Raw genomic sequence first — 15,006 nt, 5'->3', positions numbered from 1 at the left:
GGTGGACCAGGGGTGACCCTAGAATTTGTTTGTACAATATGGGTATCAAAAGAAAGGTGTTAATGAGTATTTTAAAAGGGAGTAATCCTTAGTTACATAGGTGGACGCCGTTTCGAGATATCGCCATAAAGGTGGAGCAGGGGTGACCCTAGAATTTGTTTGTACAATATGGGTATCAAAAGAAAGGTGTTAATGAGTATTTTAAAAGGGAGTAATCCTTAGTTCCATAGGTGGACGCCGTTTCGAGATATCGCCATAAAGGTGGAGCAGGGGTGACCCTAGAATTTGTTTGTACAATATGGGCATCAAATGAAAGGTGTTAATGAGTATTTTAAAAGGGAGTAATCCTTAGTTCCATAGGTGGACGCCGTTTCGAGATATCGCCATAAAGGTGGAGCAGGGGTGACCCTAGAATTTGTTTGTACAATATGGGTATCAAAAGAAAGGTGTTAATGAGTATTTTAAAAGGGAGTAATCCTTAGTTCCATAGGTGGACACCGTTTCGAGATATCGCCATAAAGGTGGAGCAGGGGTGACCCTAGAATTTGTTTGTACAATATGGGCATCAAATGAAAGGTGTTAATGAGTACTTTAAAAGGGAGTAATCCTTAGTTCCATAGGTGGACGCCGTTTCGAGATATCGCCATAAAGGTGGACCAGGGGTGACTTTAGAATATGTTTGTACGATATGGGTATCAAATGAAAGGTGTTAAGGAGTATTTTAAAAGGGCGTGGGGCTTAGTTCTATAGGTGGACGCCTTTTCGAGATATCGCCATAAAGGTGGACCTGGGGTGACTCTAGAATGAGTTTGTACGATATGGCTATCAAATTAAAGGTATTAATGAGAGTTTTAATATGGAGTGGTGTGAAGGCGTTTTCCAGATATCGACCAAATGTGGACCAGGGTGACCCAGAACATCATCTGTTGGATACCGCTAATTTATTTATATATGTAATACCTGCCAAGATTCCAAGGGCTTTTGATCTCGCCCTGCAGAACTTTTTCATTTTCTTCTACTTAATATGGTAGGCGTCACAACCATTTTATAAAGTTTTTTCTAAAGTTATATTTCGCGTCAATAAAACAATCCAATTACCTTACCATGTTTCATCCCCTTTTTCGTATTTGGTATAGAATTATGGCATTTTTTCATTTTTCATAATTTTCGATATCGAAAAAGTGGGCGTGGTCATAGTCGGATTTCGTTCATTTTTCATACCAAGATAAAGTGAGTTCAAGTAAGCACGTGAACTAAGTTCATTAAAGATATGTCGATTTTTGTTCAAGTTATCGTGTTAACGGCCATGCGGAAGGACAGACGGATGACTGTGTATAAAAACTGGGCGTGGCATCAACCGATTTCGCCCATTTTCACAGAAGGCAGTTAACATCATAAAATCTATGCCCCTACCAAATTTCAAAAGGATTGGTTAATTTTTGTTCGACTTATGGCGTTAACAGTATCCTAGACAAATTAAATGAAAAAGGGCGGAGCCACGCCCATTTTGAAATTTTCTTTTATTTTTGTATTTTGTTGCACCATATCATTACTGGAGTTGAATGTTGATATAATTTACTTATATGCTGTGAAGATATTAAATTTTTTGTTAAAATTTTACTTTAAAAAAAATTTTTTTTAAAAGTGGGCGTGGTCCTTCTCCGATTTTTCTAATTTTTATTAAGCGTACATATAGTAATAGGAGTAACGTTCCTGCCAAATTTCATCATGATATCTTCAACGACTGCCAAATTACAGCTTGCAAAATTGTTAAATTACCTTCTTTTAAAAGTGGGCGGTGGCACGCCCATTGTCCAAATTTTTACTAATTTTCTCTTCTGCGTCATACGTTCAACTCATTTACCAAGTTTCGTCGCTTTAGCTGTCTTTTGTAATGAATTATCGCACTTTTTTGGTTTTTCGAAATTTTCGATACCGAAAAAGTGGGCGTGGTTATAGTCCGATATCGTTCATTTTAAATAGCGATCTGAGATGAGTACTCAGGAACCTACATACCAAATTTCATCAAGATACCTCAAAATTTATTCAAGTAATCGTGGTAACGGGCGGATGGACGGACGGACATGGCTCAATCAAATTTTTTTTCGATCCTGATTATTTTGATATATGGAAGTCTATATCTATCTCGATTCCTTTATATATGTACAACCAACCGTTATCCAATCAAACTTAATATACTCTGTGAGCTCTGCTCAACTGAGTATAAAAATGTTTAAAGGGGTAGTTGACGAATAAAGTAAGCTATGTCTTTGCAAAAGAGGGCATTATATCAGCTATATTTTTTTGTTTCCCAATTCGATTAAAACAAGAAATAGAAAAAAATTCAAATTTTTGAAAAGGGGCGTGGCACCGCCCCCGTTATGACTAAGCAATTTTCTGTGTTTCGTGAGTCATAACTGGAAGAAAAATTACCGGATCGTAATAATATATTTATAGTAAAAATTGACGGGATCGGTTAAAGAACACGCCCACTTTTATATAAAAGATGTTCAAGAGGGTTGTAGACTAGAATAAGAAAAATAGTTTTGTATCAGCGTTGTTTCACTTACCAAGTTTTATTGTAAGAGGAAATTGGGAGAAATTTTTTTTTAAATGAGCGGTGGCACGTGCTATGTAGAAAAGTAATTTATCTGAAATTAACTGTACAATTTAAGCTCACGCTGAGTATATAATATTCGGTTGCACCCGAACTTATACACCCTTGCATATTTCTTTAGGAATTTTTTCGATGATAAATTAAAGGAATATTGATTTCTGAATATATTAGAACATTTAGTTGGTAAATACTCAAAAATGCTCCTGTTTTTTCCCCGTTAGAAGCTTTATATAAATGAAAGAGCTTAAATGCTATTTTTTAGTCCTAACCCAATTTAAGCGTTATTTTACAAAATTGATGTTCAAATGCGAAAGCTTTAATTTTTTTGGATAGAACTGCACAGTGGTCTGAATCGCGATATTTTCTGCATAAACTAGAAAAATGTAGTTAGAGCTTTGAAACTTCGTATATTTGCTAATAACTTCATAGATAATTTTTGGAAAAAAAAATGTTGTTAAATGGGACGACGTCTTCACATAGCTGCCAAATAACCTCAAAATCAAATTTCAGGTTTTTTTTACAACAACTTATAATATACATATAAACATTTATTTGGTGTATACATATCTATATTAGGTTTAATTATATTTACATAAGTTAAGAATTTAGTTAAATTAAGCAAGTTAAAATCCAAAAAATTTATTTAATAAAGGGTTATTATTCTAATCATCATCTAACTCTAATTCAATATCAAAGTAATGAGCGTCTTGAACATCTGCATCAACAGAATATTCATCAAGGCTATGCTCGCTTCATTCGACGAAAGATGGCATCCGTAACATCAATATTACTTCTTCAGGTATTTCTTTTCTTTGTAACAGCTGTGTTTATTAGCACTTATACTGGAGATTAACGAATCTGAGGAGTCCAACGCCCTGTGAAAGACGTCAGTAAGGTTGTTAACCCTAGAATTTTATCTAGCATGTACCCTTCTATCGCTTTTGTAATATTTATTTCTGGCCTCCGACGCACTTTCGCCCAAAGAGCTAACAGGCCGTCAAACACATAGCTGAGAATGAGTGTAAGATTTTTGTTTCACTAAAATTTTGTAGTACGCTTTCTTGCAAAGTTAAAATCCTTGATGCTGTATCGTAGAGTATATTTTTTGAGGTTACTTCTGCAGTGGTTTCGGTTACGACAATTTCTTTAGGTGTATACTTTGTTTTAGCTTTCAAAACACTATTATAACTTGGGGATATGTTGCAGGTCTTTTCTAAGTTTACAGATCCAATACTGTTGTATTGCTCTTTTGTGAACGAGTTTTCAATTATGAGAGCAAAAGCCACAATTATGAAAGCCACCCACTGTTAGAGGGATTGCAGTTTTTGACTCCAACTTATCTTTCATATTTGATGCGTCCAAAGTAGTTAAAGTCTGATTTAAAACAAACGCAGTATCTCTGTCCTTTGACTTTTTTGCTGACACTGCAGCAGCGTGAACCAAAAGTGAAGTACTGTGCTCCCTGGATAAGTCCGTAGCAAATTTTCGTTTCAGTCTTCATCCTCCCTCCTCATATGTTAGAGACGGCCGTCCGACTTTTTTTTGAAATTTTAAGTTTATCTATTGTGATAGTTATGCTTGTTGCAAGCCAATCCGAGTGTAAGCTTTTGAATCTGTCCATATATCTGCCGCATTTTTCAAGACCTTTTTTCACATTACGAAAAATTTTGTTTTTTGTGTAACTTCCGATACATCGCTCTTTGTTAAGATATCGCCATTTAATTTTTCTAACACCCAATTAATCAATTCAGTGGTATTCTCATTCTTTTCCACCCAAATTGACAACAGATGTTCACGTAAAAGCAATAAACAAACTTTTGATAATTTGCGCAAATATGCGCAAGAAATATTATTACCACTTAAAAAAAGAAACTTCAACAGATAATTGAGCATCAATAGTTTGAGTCCCCAGCAGTATCTCCCCTAGTTTTGCTCCACATAAATAAAAACGTCTACTTTTAACTTTTCACAGAAAGCTACACGACTTAAAGCTTATTTTAAGGAAACCATTGAATAAATATGTAAAATTCTTCACAACACACAAATCTTTATACCTTTTGCAGAATTATCCATACTAGACTTTTAATTTTTAACTTGACGTTTTGAAGCAAATTCCAATGAAAACTGAAATTTATTTCGATACACACCACCAAAGTTATATTTTTCAAAAACATCTTCTTTTGTAGCGTTGCCTGATGTATACGCTGCACAAAGGAAACATTTTGTGCACATTTTCAGTATAAATGGACATCTAAGTAAATAGGCACATTATTAAATTTGGAAATATTTTTAGTAAAAATTTTGACTTTATGCCAAAAAACTGCGATTTAAACCAATGTGAGCTGGATGCAGTGAGCTCAGGACTAAAGAATCTCAAGTTTCTCACATGGTGGTATTTGAGTGGTTTTGCAATTTTTGGATATATAGTTTTGCAAGACATCGACGATAAACCCCTCATATGAAAGTAAAATTATGATTGGGTAGGGTAAGATCTGCTGGTTTCACAGGTCAATTATGTAAAATCAAGATTAACTGGAAGAGCTAATTTTTCTAATTATCTCAATTTATTTAAGATATTCTGCTTTTCAATATAGTCATAACAATTAAAACCTCAAATTCTGCTTACAAATACATTTTTCTATTAATATGTGTAATTTCAGCACAATCAATCCGATTCTATACAATGTGATGTCACATCGCTACAGAGTCGCTTTCAAGGACATACTTTGGGGTAAACGGCGTAGTGTTTATTACAATAATGGCTTCGCTCGAGATCAGTCCAGTTTTCGAGAAAGTACAATTGCAAACAGGTTGGGAGGTGGTGGAAATAACAGTACATATGATCGTGTGCATTCGGTAAGTAAATAAAATTACAGTTTTGCCGCTAGAGAAGCGTGTAGAATTTTTTTGAAAGTTTTGAATTTTCGAGCTGCGATTGCTTAAAAGCGTAGCCTGTTAGCTAAGAAGAAAGAAAAATAATCCACTCAGAGTTGAGGGTTTTAAGGCAAAGCAACGCTCAAAATGCTAAAGGGCTCACTTTCGTTTCACAAGCGAATAAGGTGTCGCAGTGACGCTTTTATGTTATATGAGATAAAAAAAAAACCAGCAAAGCGACTAGTTAGCTTTTAGGTATATTCGTATGATATTGCTATCTCGGCACTATCCCTCCCGTGGAGACAATGAACCAGGATAAGCTGATATGCGAATACAAATGCTATTATTTTTTCAATCCTTAAAAACTGCGTATTTTTCCAAAGCTACCGTGTGGTATGTTTTAGGGTGAAACGGAACGAAACTAAGAGGAAACCTTTTAATTGCAGAAAGTTTGAGTTTAAGTTCATACTTACTTATGTAATTGGCGCTTAATTGTTTAAACGGTTCTGACATTACAATTTGTTGGGCTAACTGGAGACAGTTGGTAGCACCAAGGTAAGAATTTATATCATTTTCCACGTGGTATTGGCAGCGGAGTAGGGGCCGCCCTCTTTCTTTGAATACATTTTTGACCGGGGCATCATCTTTCATTCGCATAACATGACTTAGCGAGAATAGCCGCTGTTAATTAATTGTCATTATAAAATCTTTTTTGGCACTCACTCTTGTTGGCGCGTAGATGCCCATAAATCTATCGAAGAACTTTTATCTCCAACACTCCCATCTGCTGTTGTCATGGTCCTTTCTCCTGCACCATATATCAGGACAGGTACGATAAGTGACTTATAGAGGATGATCCTCGTTTGCTGAGAGGGGACTTTACTTTTCAATTGCATTCTCAATCCAGATAAAAACTCAAGTGGAAATTCAGAATATAATTACAACGCTCTGAGCTTAAATTAAACATTTTCAACATGAAATTCAATTGTTTGAATTTAAGAAAAAGGTGTAAGGAAAATCCTCAAACACTCGAAGTAACACTTTTTTTATTTCAAATATATTTTGGGAAACATTTGGCAAATTTTGGGTTAGACTACGCTGAACAGGTCGGTCTGTAAGGACATCACAAAACCTGAGTCCGTAGTGCTACCACAAATTTGTTTAACGACCAAACTGAAAAACCCTATCAAAAACCATAACCATAACTATAATATAAAATAACTCAGTCCTCCTGGAAAATACTAGAAGCTTTTTAGGACCTATGTCACGTGCTGCTTCTAGATCAGATAGCTGTGCCACTCCTAATAGCTCGAGCCTTAACCTGGCATACGCAGGGCACAAGCACAAAACGTGATTCTCCAATACGCACTTCCTACATAGCTTACCAAGCCTAATTTAAAGCATGTGACGTCAGAAGGTAGTATCCAGTCAGAACAGCCGTCATAAGTCTATAGTCCTCTTTTTTAATGACGGTAGTTACTCCTAAGTCTAGGTTGTAAGACCTACACATGGTCTTTGCCACCTTGCAGCCCCGAGCTTGGGTCCACGCCTTTTTCGCGTGGTCGATCATGTTCACCTCTCGTCTTCTCTTAATCTGGCCCAATCTTATTGGGACATCTATAAAACAAACCTTTTTAGCTAGTTCGTCTGCTTTTTCATTCTTACTTATTCCCATACACCCTGGGACCGAATAAAGATGTATGCTTCTCTCTGTCACGACACACTTTTAGGTGCTGTGCTTTACGAGTTGATTACCTTAAATTCTGCTTTGCTGTCAATATAAAAGTTGACACAGATACGGAATAAGATAGTATGTTCGTCCTGTAACTGAGGACGCTATTCTACTATGAACGTATGGGCTGCGCTCAAGCTACCCCGAGGCACTTAGCCTCGTTGTAGTTGTCAACGCCTTATTCTTTGCCACAAGAACTGCAGGTAGAATGTGCAGAATGGCATACTGTTTAGCCGTGGGGGGGTTTTCAGGGCTTCGGTAATGCTAAGCATTGATAGCCTACACTCAAAAAAGAAGTATCACTATCATTTTAATACACGATGTGCAAAAATGAAACTATAAACGGTATCATTTTCGTGGTAACAATGCAACGATAAATATTATAAAGAGATTAATTAAAAGTATCAATTTTGTATCTTGACTATTGATTTGCCCATGGAAAATAATTGTTTCGCCCTTAAAATGTATCAAAATGATAACTGTATAAATTTCCTAGTTTCATTATGATAGCATTTAATACTAGATTGATTATAAAACGCATTACATTTGTATGTAGTCTATTAACTTGACAAATACAAGTATCAAACTAATATTTCGAAAATGTCAATAACATAAGATCATTGATGACGAAAAAAAGATAAGCAAAAATTGCACATTGATGCCTAGATGGCATCGCCTTGATGATAACCTTTTTTTGAGTGTATATACACCCCCTAGTTTTGTAGGAAGGTTATTTTTTGTGGGGCTGTCTACCAAGCAAGGAATCCATTGTATAGGATAGGCTTTGAAATTGCTGTAAATACCCAATGGGAGTGATAAACCTCATGTTCACCCCAGTGTTCTTTTACGTACAAAAATTCAAATTCAAAGCCTTCTTTACTCTCTCCTCTACGCTGAACTCCCATAACAACATACTTTCCAGAATGATTCCTAGATATTTTGTGCAAGGTTTCTCCTGCAGAGTCACCCCTTTTAGCTAAGGCCTGGTCCAAGTTTTTGAACATATTTAAAGATTTAAATGTTTAGTTATTAAGTTTTCAAATTTTATTGAAGGAGACTCGTTTATTTCAATTCAAAGCATACATTTCGTAATTGATTCGCTTCGCCAATTTAACCGACCAAATACAATAATTGATTCTTCTCATTGTCATGGAAAAAACGGCCTGCGATGTCTGTATGTCTGTACTGTGCTAATTTAGGAGCCCTAAAGCCCTAAAAATTTTGGGTCACGGGACCTAAATGTTTTTCACAGATTTCGAACGGCTCGTCCAAGGCAGTTGCAGTTTTCACTGAGAAGCTTTTCATGGCAGAAATACACTCGGAGCGACCGCGCCCAAAAAACTGTTTCCTAGTTGAAAGAACTTGTTTCTAACTTTTTGTCATTGCTTTGCCCGTGGATTGAACCAAGGATCTTCGCTGCGGTAGGGTGAGCACGCTACCACCAAAGTACGGAACCTTATTGGGAGTATTTCGATAATGTTTCCGCGATCATGACGGAACTATTTTTTAATCAGTTTAGTACTGTTTTTGGAACCGTTTTTGAATAAAATATTACTATCTTGGGATCACTTCACCATTGTTTTATGGGTGATTTCCGGAGAAGTTTGTGAGAACATCTGTACTATTCTTGGTATTATTACATGATAATTTTTTGGTTATTTGAAAGCCACTTAAACATTTTTCATAAAACTTCGCGATAACTTACGCTGTATTTCGTGACGATAGCTTTGTTTCGCACCTATTTCGAGATTATTTTCGAGGCAGTTACATATTCAAAGACACCCTGTGACTCCTTATTATATATGCGCAAATAAAAAATATCTTAGATATGCAGTACTGTAAGAATGCTCAGCGCAAACCATCCGCACGAAGTCAGCTTTGGAACCCAGGGATTGCTAAACGCAATACAAAGCTCTATAGCTTCAGAACTTCCGCAGCCCTATTGTAAATTTAACTTTTGTGAGGGGAAACCTGTTGCAAATATGAATGTATCATACGCCTATTTAGCAGGCAAAGTTCTGGCGACTCCAAGTTCCTCATGCAACCAGGGATTGGGGCAGGTATGGCCTAGAAGGTTTAATGACCAACTAATCGTTCTCGATTTGTTCGGGCTAGTACCTCAACGGTGCTTGTTACCCGAACGTACCGGATACATATCCGAAAAAGGACCGTAAAAATCGACAACACACCCCAAAATCTTCGTGAAGTGTCTTTATCGTAAATAGAACAAAAACAATAACAACGAAGTCAGCTTTCTGGAAAATTTCATAGTTACTCCATTGGGGGAAAAAGTCCATGAAAGCCTAAAAGAAAACAAAAAACTAGCGCACCAAGTTCGATGTGTCGTCTTTAAGGTTACTGAATCTCAAATAGTTGAAACAAATAGCTTCGGGATTTTTGAGAAGACTTCTTTGTCTTCTTTTCTGTATCAGCGTAACCAAAAAGTTATTGTTCTTTTACCGGCTTTTTATCGACAGCTAACTATAAACATCATCCGACAAGGAATGGTGGGAGCGTTCCCAGCCTACCATACAGAAGATCCTTGGTTCAAGTCCATAGAGACTAGTTTTTCAATTAGAAAAAAGGTTTTCCTAAACGGGGTCGCTCCTTGGCAGTGATTTCGCGAACAATCCGAGTGAAAGCTCATCTGCCTTGCAGATGCCGTTCATAGTGGGAATAAATAGGTAGGCCCCGTCCTGCCGATTTGTGGGGAAAATTAAAAGGAACACGACGCAAATGGAGAGAGACGAATGGCTTAAATCTCTGCAGAAGTATACGGCACCTTGTACTAATTTGTTTATTTTACCTACTAACGTCGAGTCTTCGGTTCGCTATCGGCTTGTTATCGCGAGTCATCGGTTTATTATATATCTGCCATTTTATATTGACATTTTAACTGATCGATAAATTTGTTCTTAATAAACCTTTAACACGCCAATAACAATTATATAACTCTCCGATAAGAAACTTATTAATTTTCGGTAACATTTCGTTAGGTTTTTGATAACAAATCGATAACTTTTTGATAGAAAGTCTGTAAATCGTCGATAATCGTAGATAACAAATTGGTTACGCTCCGATAGTAAATTTATCACTTTTTAATAACAAATCTATAACTTTTTGAAAACCTATGCTTAACTTTTCGATATAAAATCAGTAACTTTTTACAACTTAACGATTGCTTTTTAATTGAAAGTCTATAACTTTGCGATAAAAAATCGAGATTTTTTTTGATTACGAATTGAAACGTTTTCGATAGCAAATCGGTGGCACGCCGATAAAAAGTCGAGAACTTTTCGAAAAACAAATCGTTAACATATCGATATTTTTTTGAAAAATAATCGTTAGATTTATTGAGCTAAAAGGCTTCAATATGAATAAAACTAATTTTTTGTTTGTTTATATTCATTTATAATTTATTTGGTCGATATTTCAACTTCAATCTGAAGTCATCAAACCAGACCAAATAAATTATAAGTGAATATAAACAAAAAAAAATAAGTTTTATTCATCTTGAAGCCTTTTAGCGCAATAAATCTAACAATTTACAATATTCAAGGTTATTAACTTGTATTAAAAATTTAAAAATAATCGATACATTTTCGATAATAAATCGATAAATATTCGATAACAAACCTGTAGTTTGTCCTCAAAAAATCTATAATTCTTCGACAACTGTTGTTATCGATAGCAAATTTATAAAAAATGGATAACTCGTCGATAACACTTATATATACATAACAAACATTTCCTTTCCTTGCTTATATGCCATTTTATATCGCACATAACTGCTATTTCCCGTAAATTGTTCCCATATTATGCTACAGTATGATTCGTGACTTCACTTAAGTTACTTTCTGTATTCCCCATACACCATACCAACATGATACAATACGCCTACATTTACATTCAATATTCCCTCATATCGCAAATCACTTCCAATCTGGATTTGCCCATACCTTGGGTAAAGATGTTTACCTAACAAACAAGTCTTAACAAAAGTTTTAAAAAATTATCAAACAGATATTTATTTCTAAGAATTTCAAATTGAGTTTGCTATTTGCTTGTGATGACATTCGAATTGAGTTAATTTAAAAGATGCTTACGCTTATCTGATTTTTTTTTTCATTGCATGCATTAAGCAATGGTATTTAAGCTTCATTGGTTTTCTCATGAAATGATTTAATTTAATAACTTTGGTTTTTTTTATTTGTCAATCAATTAAGCATTAAAAAGGGCATTTGAGTTCAGTCGTATAAGCGCAAAGGCAGTGATTACAAGAAATCACTGTAATGGTCTTATTTTGAAAATTTGATTTTTTAGATGATAAAATATTTTTGCAATAATAACACCTTTGAGATAACACTTCCTAGATTGGGTTTGAATTTTGTTGTTGTGTTTTTTTTAGTCTCGCGTGCGTTCAATGCGTCATCATCATCACGTCAATAATAACAGAGATCGAAATTCGATTAAGGCCAACGCTACAATATGGACAAAGGATTTAGATTATAAGGTGCCACTAAGAAAGGTAAGCACAGAAAAATAACTTAAATGCAACGTGTGACAGTATTGAAGAGCAACACTTTGCTGTTTTTATTTCATTTGTTCAAGCAATGTACTTCAGGATGGGTTGGTCCCCATTGGAGATATACGCCACCGATAAACGCCGCGGCGGCGGAGGCGTTCGGCGTGTTACTATATTTTCTACTCAGTTAGGACTGTCTAGGATGTTTCTTGTTTATGTCGAAAATTATTCAGCGTACTTTGCACACAGAGTATATTAACTTTGATTGGATAATAGTTGATTGTACAGGTATAAAGGAATCGAGATAGATATAGACTTCCATATATCAAAATCATCAGTATCGAAAAAAAAAAAATTGATTGAGGCATGTCCGTTTGTCCGTCCGTCTGTCCGTTAACACGATAACTTGAGTAAATTTTGAGGTATCTTGATGAAATTTGGTATATAGGTTCCTTGGCACTCATCTCAGATCGCTATTTAAAATGAACGAAATCGGACTATAACCACGCCCACTTTTTCGATATTGAAAATTCCGAAAAATCGAAAAAGTGCGATACTTCATTAACAAAGACGGATAAAGCGATGAAACTAGGTAGGTGGGTTGACCTTATGACGCAGAATATAAAATTAACAAAATTTTGGACAACGGGCGTGACAACGCCCACTTTTAAAAGAAGGTAATTTAAAAGTTTTGCAAGCTGTAATTTGGCAGCCGTTGAAGATATCATGATGAAATTTTGCAGGAATGTTACTCCTGTTACTGTATGTGTGGTTAATAAAAATTAGCAAAATCGGATGAAGAAGACGCCCACTTAAAAAAAAAAATTTTTTTAGTCAAATTTTAACAAAAAATTGAATATCTTTACAGTATATATTTAAATTGTCAACATTCAACTCCAGTAATGATATGGCGCAACCAAATAAAAAAAATAAAAGAAAATTTCAAAATGGGCGTGGCTCCGCCCTTTTTCATTTAATGTATCTAGAATACTTTTAATGCTATAAGTCGAACAAAAAATTACCAATCCCTGTGAAATTCGGTAGGGGCATAGACTTTTTGAGGATAACTGTTTTCTGTGAAAATGGCCGAAATCGGTTGAAGCCACGCCCAGTTTTTATATACAGTCGGCCGTCTGTCCTTCCGCTCGGCCGTTAACACGATAACTTGAGCAAAAATCGATATATCTTTACTAAACTTAGTTCACGTACTCATCTGGACTCACTTTATTTTGGTATAAAAAATGGCCGAAATCCGACTATGACCACGCCCAGTTTTTCGATATCGAAAATTACGAAAATGAAAAAATGACATTATTCTATACCAAATACGAAAAAAGGGATGAAACATGGTATTTGGATTGGTTTAATGACGCAAAATATGACTTTAGAAAAACTCTGTAAAATAGATATCGTGAACTAAGGCCCACTACCTTTTAAAATACTCTTTAACACTCGTTTGATACCCATATCATACAAACATATTATAGAGTCACCCCTGGTCCACCTTTATGGCGATATCTCGAAAAGGCGTCCACCTATAGAACTAAGGCCCCCTCCCTTTTGAAATATTCATTAACACCTTTCATATGATACCCATGTCATACAAACACATTCCAGGGTTACCCTAGGTTCACTTTCCTACATGGTGATTTTCCCTTATTTTGTCTCCAAAGCTGTCAGCTGAGTATGTAATATTCGGTTACAACCGAATTTAACCTTCCTTAGTTGTTTTGAATTAACATCAATGGATTTCTCAACACATAAAGTTGCTCAGTCAATAAAATGTACTAGCACAGTGATATTTCACCTAGAAAATATTTTAGGCGAGGCATTAAAAAGTTAGTTGTTGATGAAACAACCGACTTATCATAAAAAGCTTTTGTTTTATAATAATTATAATATTAATGGCTAGATATTTCGATCGGTTATTAAACACTTATTTAAAGATTTTTGTCACTAGTAGAGCTAAACGTGTGCATTCCAAATGCACGTGTGCTTCTAAGAAATTTGATGGGGCTTGCCACTAATGAAGCGTCAAGTTTAATAAATTGAAAACTAATAGCGTTTTCTTTTCTGAAATAAATTGTTGCCTAAGTAAATAGTAAAGCCTTAATAGAGTTACTCATACCCCAGAAAATTTTCAACATTTGTAGTGCATATAAAAAACATTTCAACTCACCATATTCACTCATATTAGCAGAGTATATGTGGAACATAAGAGCGAATTGAGAGTTTCACATAGTTGCACTGATACACCGCCATTTTATACAGGGTAAAAATGTAACGCGTTTGCCTTGCGAGCAGGCAACAATTTTCACAAAAGAACGAAATACCCCGTAAAGGCGTTGCCTGTTTTTAGAATAGAACAACAATCCTTGCGCGGCGTCCAAAAAGCGTAACACTTTAGCCAGAAAAGAAAACGCTATAAATAGAAGAGTGAAACTAATTTGTTTTATATTAAGTGTACTTGCCGCTCACTTAATTCAAGCATACCGAGAGATATTGAGAGTTTGAAAGGCACGTCGTTATTTAAATCTTTCTTAACCAACTCAATGAGTTCAAGGATTTCCAGGGCTTTTGTGGGGTTAAGCCATGCAAGATACTTTAAAACTAAGTATCTTGGCACAAGAAATCTTTTACCTGGAAGTCAGAAATACTTCTTGAAGGCTATAACTTTTTAAATGTACAACGAGTACGATTAAAGATTTTTATTTTTATATTCAGCTTTTTATATTTTGTGTAAAATTTTCCCGTAGGTGCTAGTATAACCCCATTAATCCCTGAGGACTGGTATCAAAACTCACAAGTACTGAATCCAGGCTATGAGGAAAGCTTAAACTTTAAGAGAAAAAGTAAGCATCTATAAAGATAGCGCTAACAAAATTTCTTAGTTTCATTTATGCTTTACTGAGTTTTCCGCATAGTTCGGCAACACCAGAACGCAAATTTCTGAACCGTTCCCTATAAAAATTAACTGCGCTATACATTTTATTACATAGCAATCAACAACATAGAACTAAACAACATGGAACTAAAATCTATAATAATATAGGCTTATCCTAGACATGTGAAAATATAATACTATGAACTACATTTTATTTTGGTTAGCCCAATTTGAATTAAAGCAAAGTCTATTTGTATGAGTTAAGCGGATATTGTCCGTATTGCTTTAAATGTATGAAAACATTTATTTGAAGCAATTTTTAATTTTTTTTTATAATTTTTTTCAATAATTTGGGAAAAATTTAAACAATGTTC

At 35.2% G+C, this 15,006-nt stretch overlaps 1 protein-coding gene across 3 annotated transcripts in view; it reads left to right on the top strand.

The window, feature by feature from the left end:
• The window catches only part of CapaR (Capability receptor), a 526,950-nt gene that overhangs the window by 495,525 nt on the left and 16,419 nt on the right, over nt 1-15,006 (top strand). For all 3 annotated transcript variants that reach the window (XM_067787359.1, XM_067787360.1, XM_067787358.1), the window contains 2 exons: nt 5,278-5,473; nt 11,632-11,751. In XM_067787359.1, the coding sequence (XP_067643460.1) occupies nt 5,278-5,473; nt 11,632-11,751 (316 nt within the window). The remainder of the gene's footprint in view (nt 1-5,277; nt 5,474-11,631; nt 11,752-15,006) is intronic.

Source organism: Eurosta solidaginis, chromosome 5 (assembly GCF_040869045.1).
Source record: "Eurosta solidaginis isolate ZX-2024a chromosome 5, ASM4086904v1, whole genome shotgun sequence".
Lineage (NCBI taxonomy): Eukaryota > Metazoa > Arthropoda > Insecta > Diptera > Tephritidae > Eurosta > Eurosta solidaginis.
The sequence above is the reverse complement of the archived record's forward strand: the minus strand, read 5'-3'. Positions and strand labels throughout refer to the sequence as shown.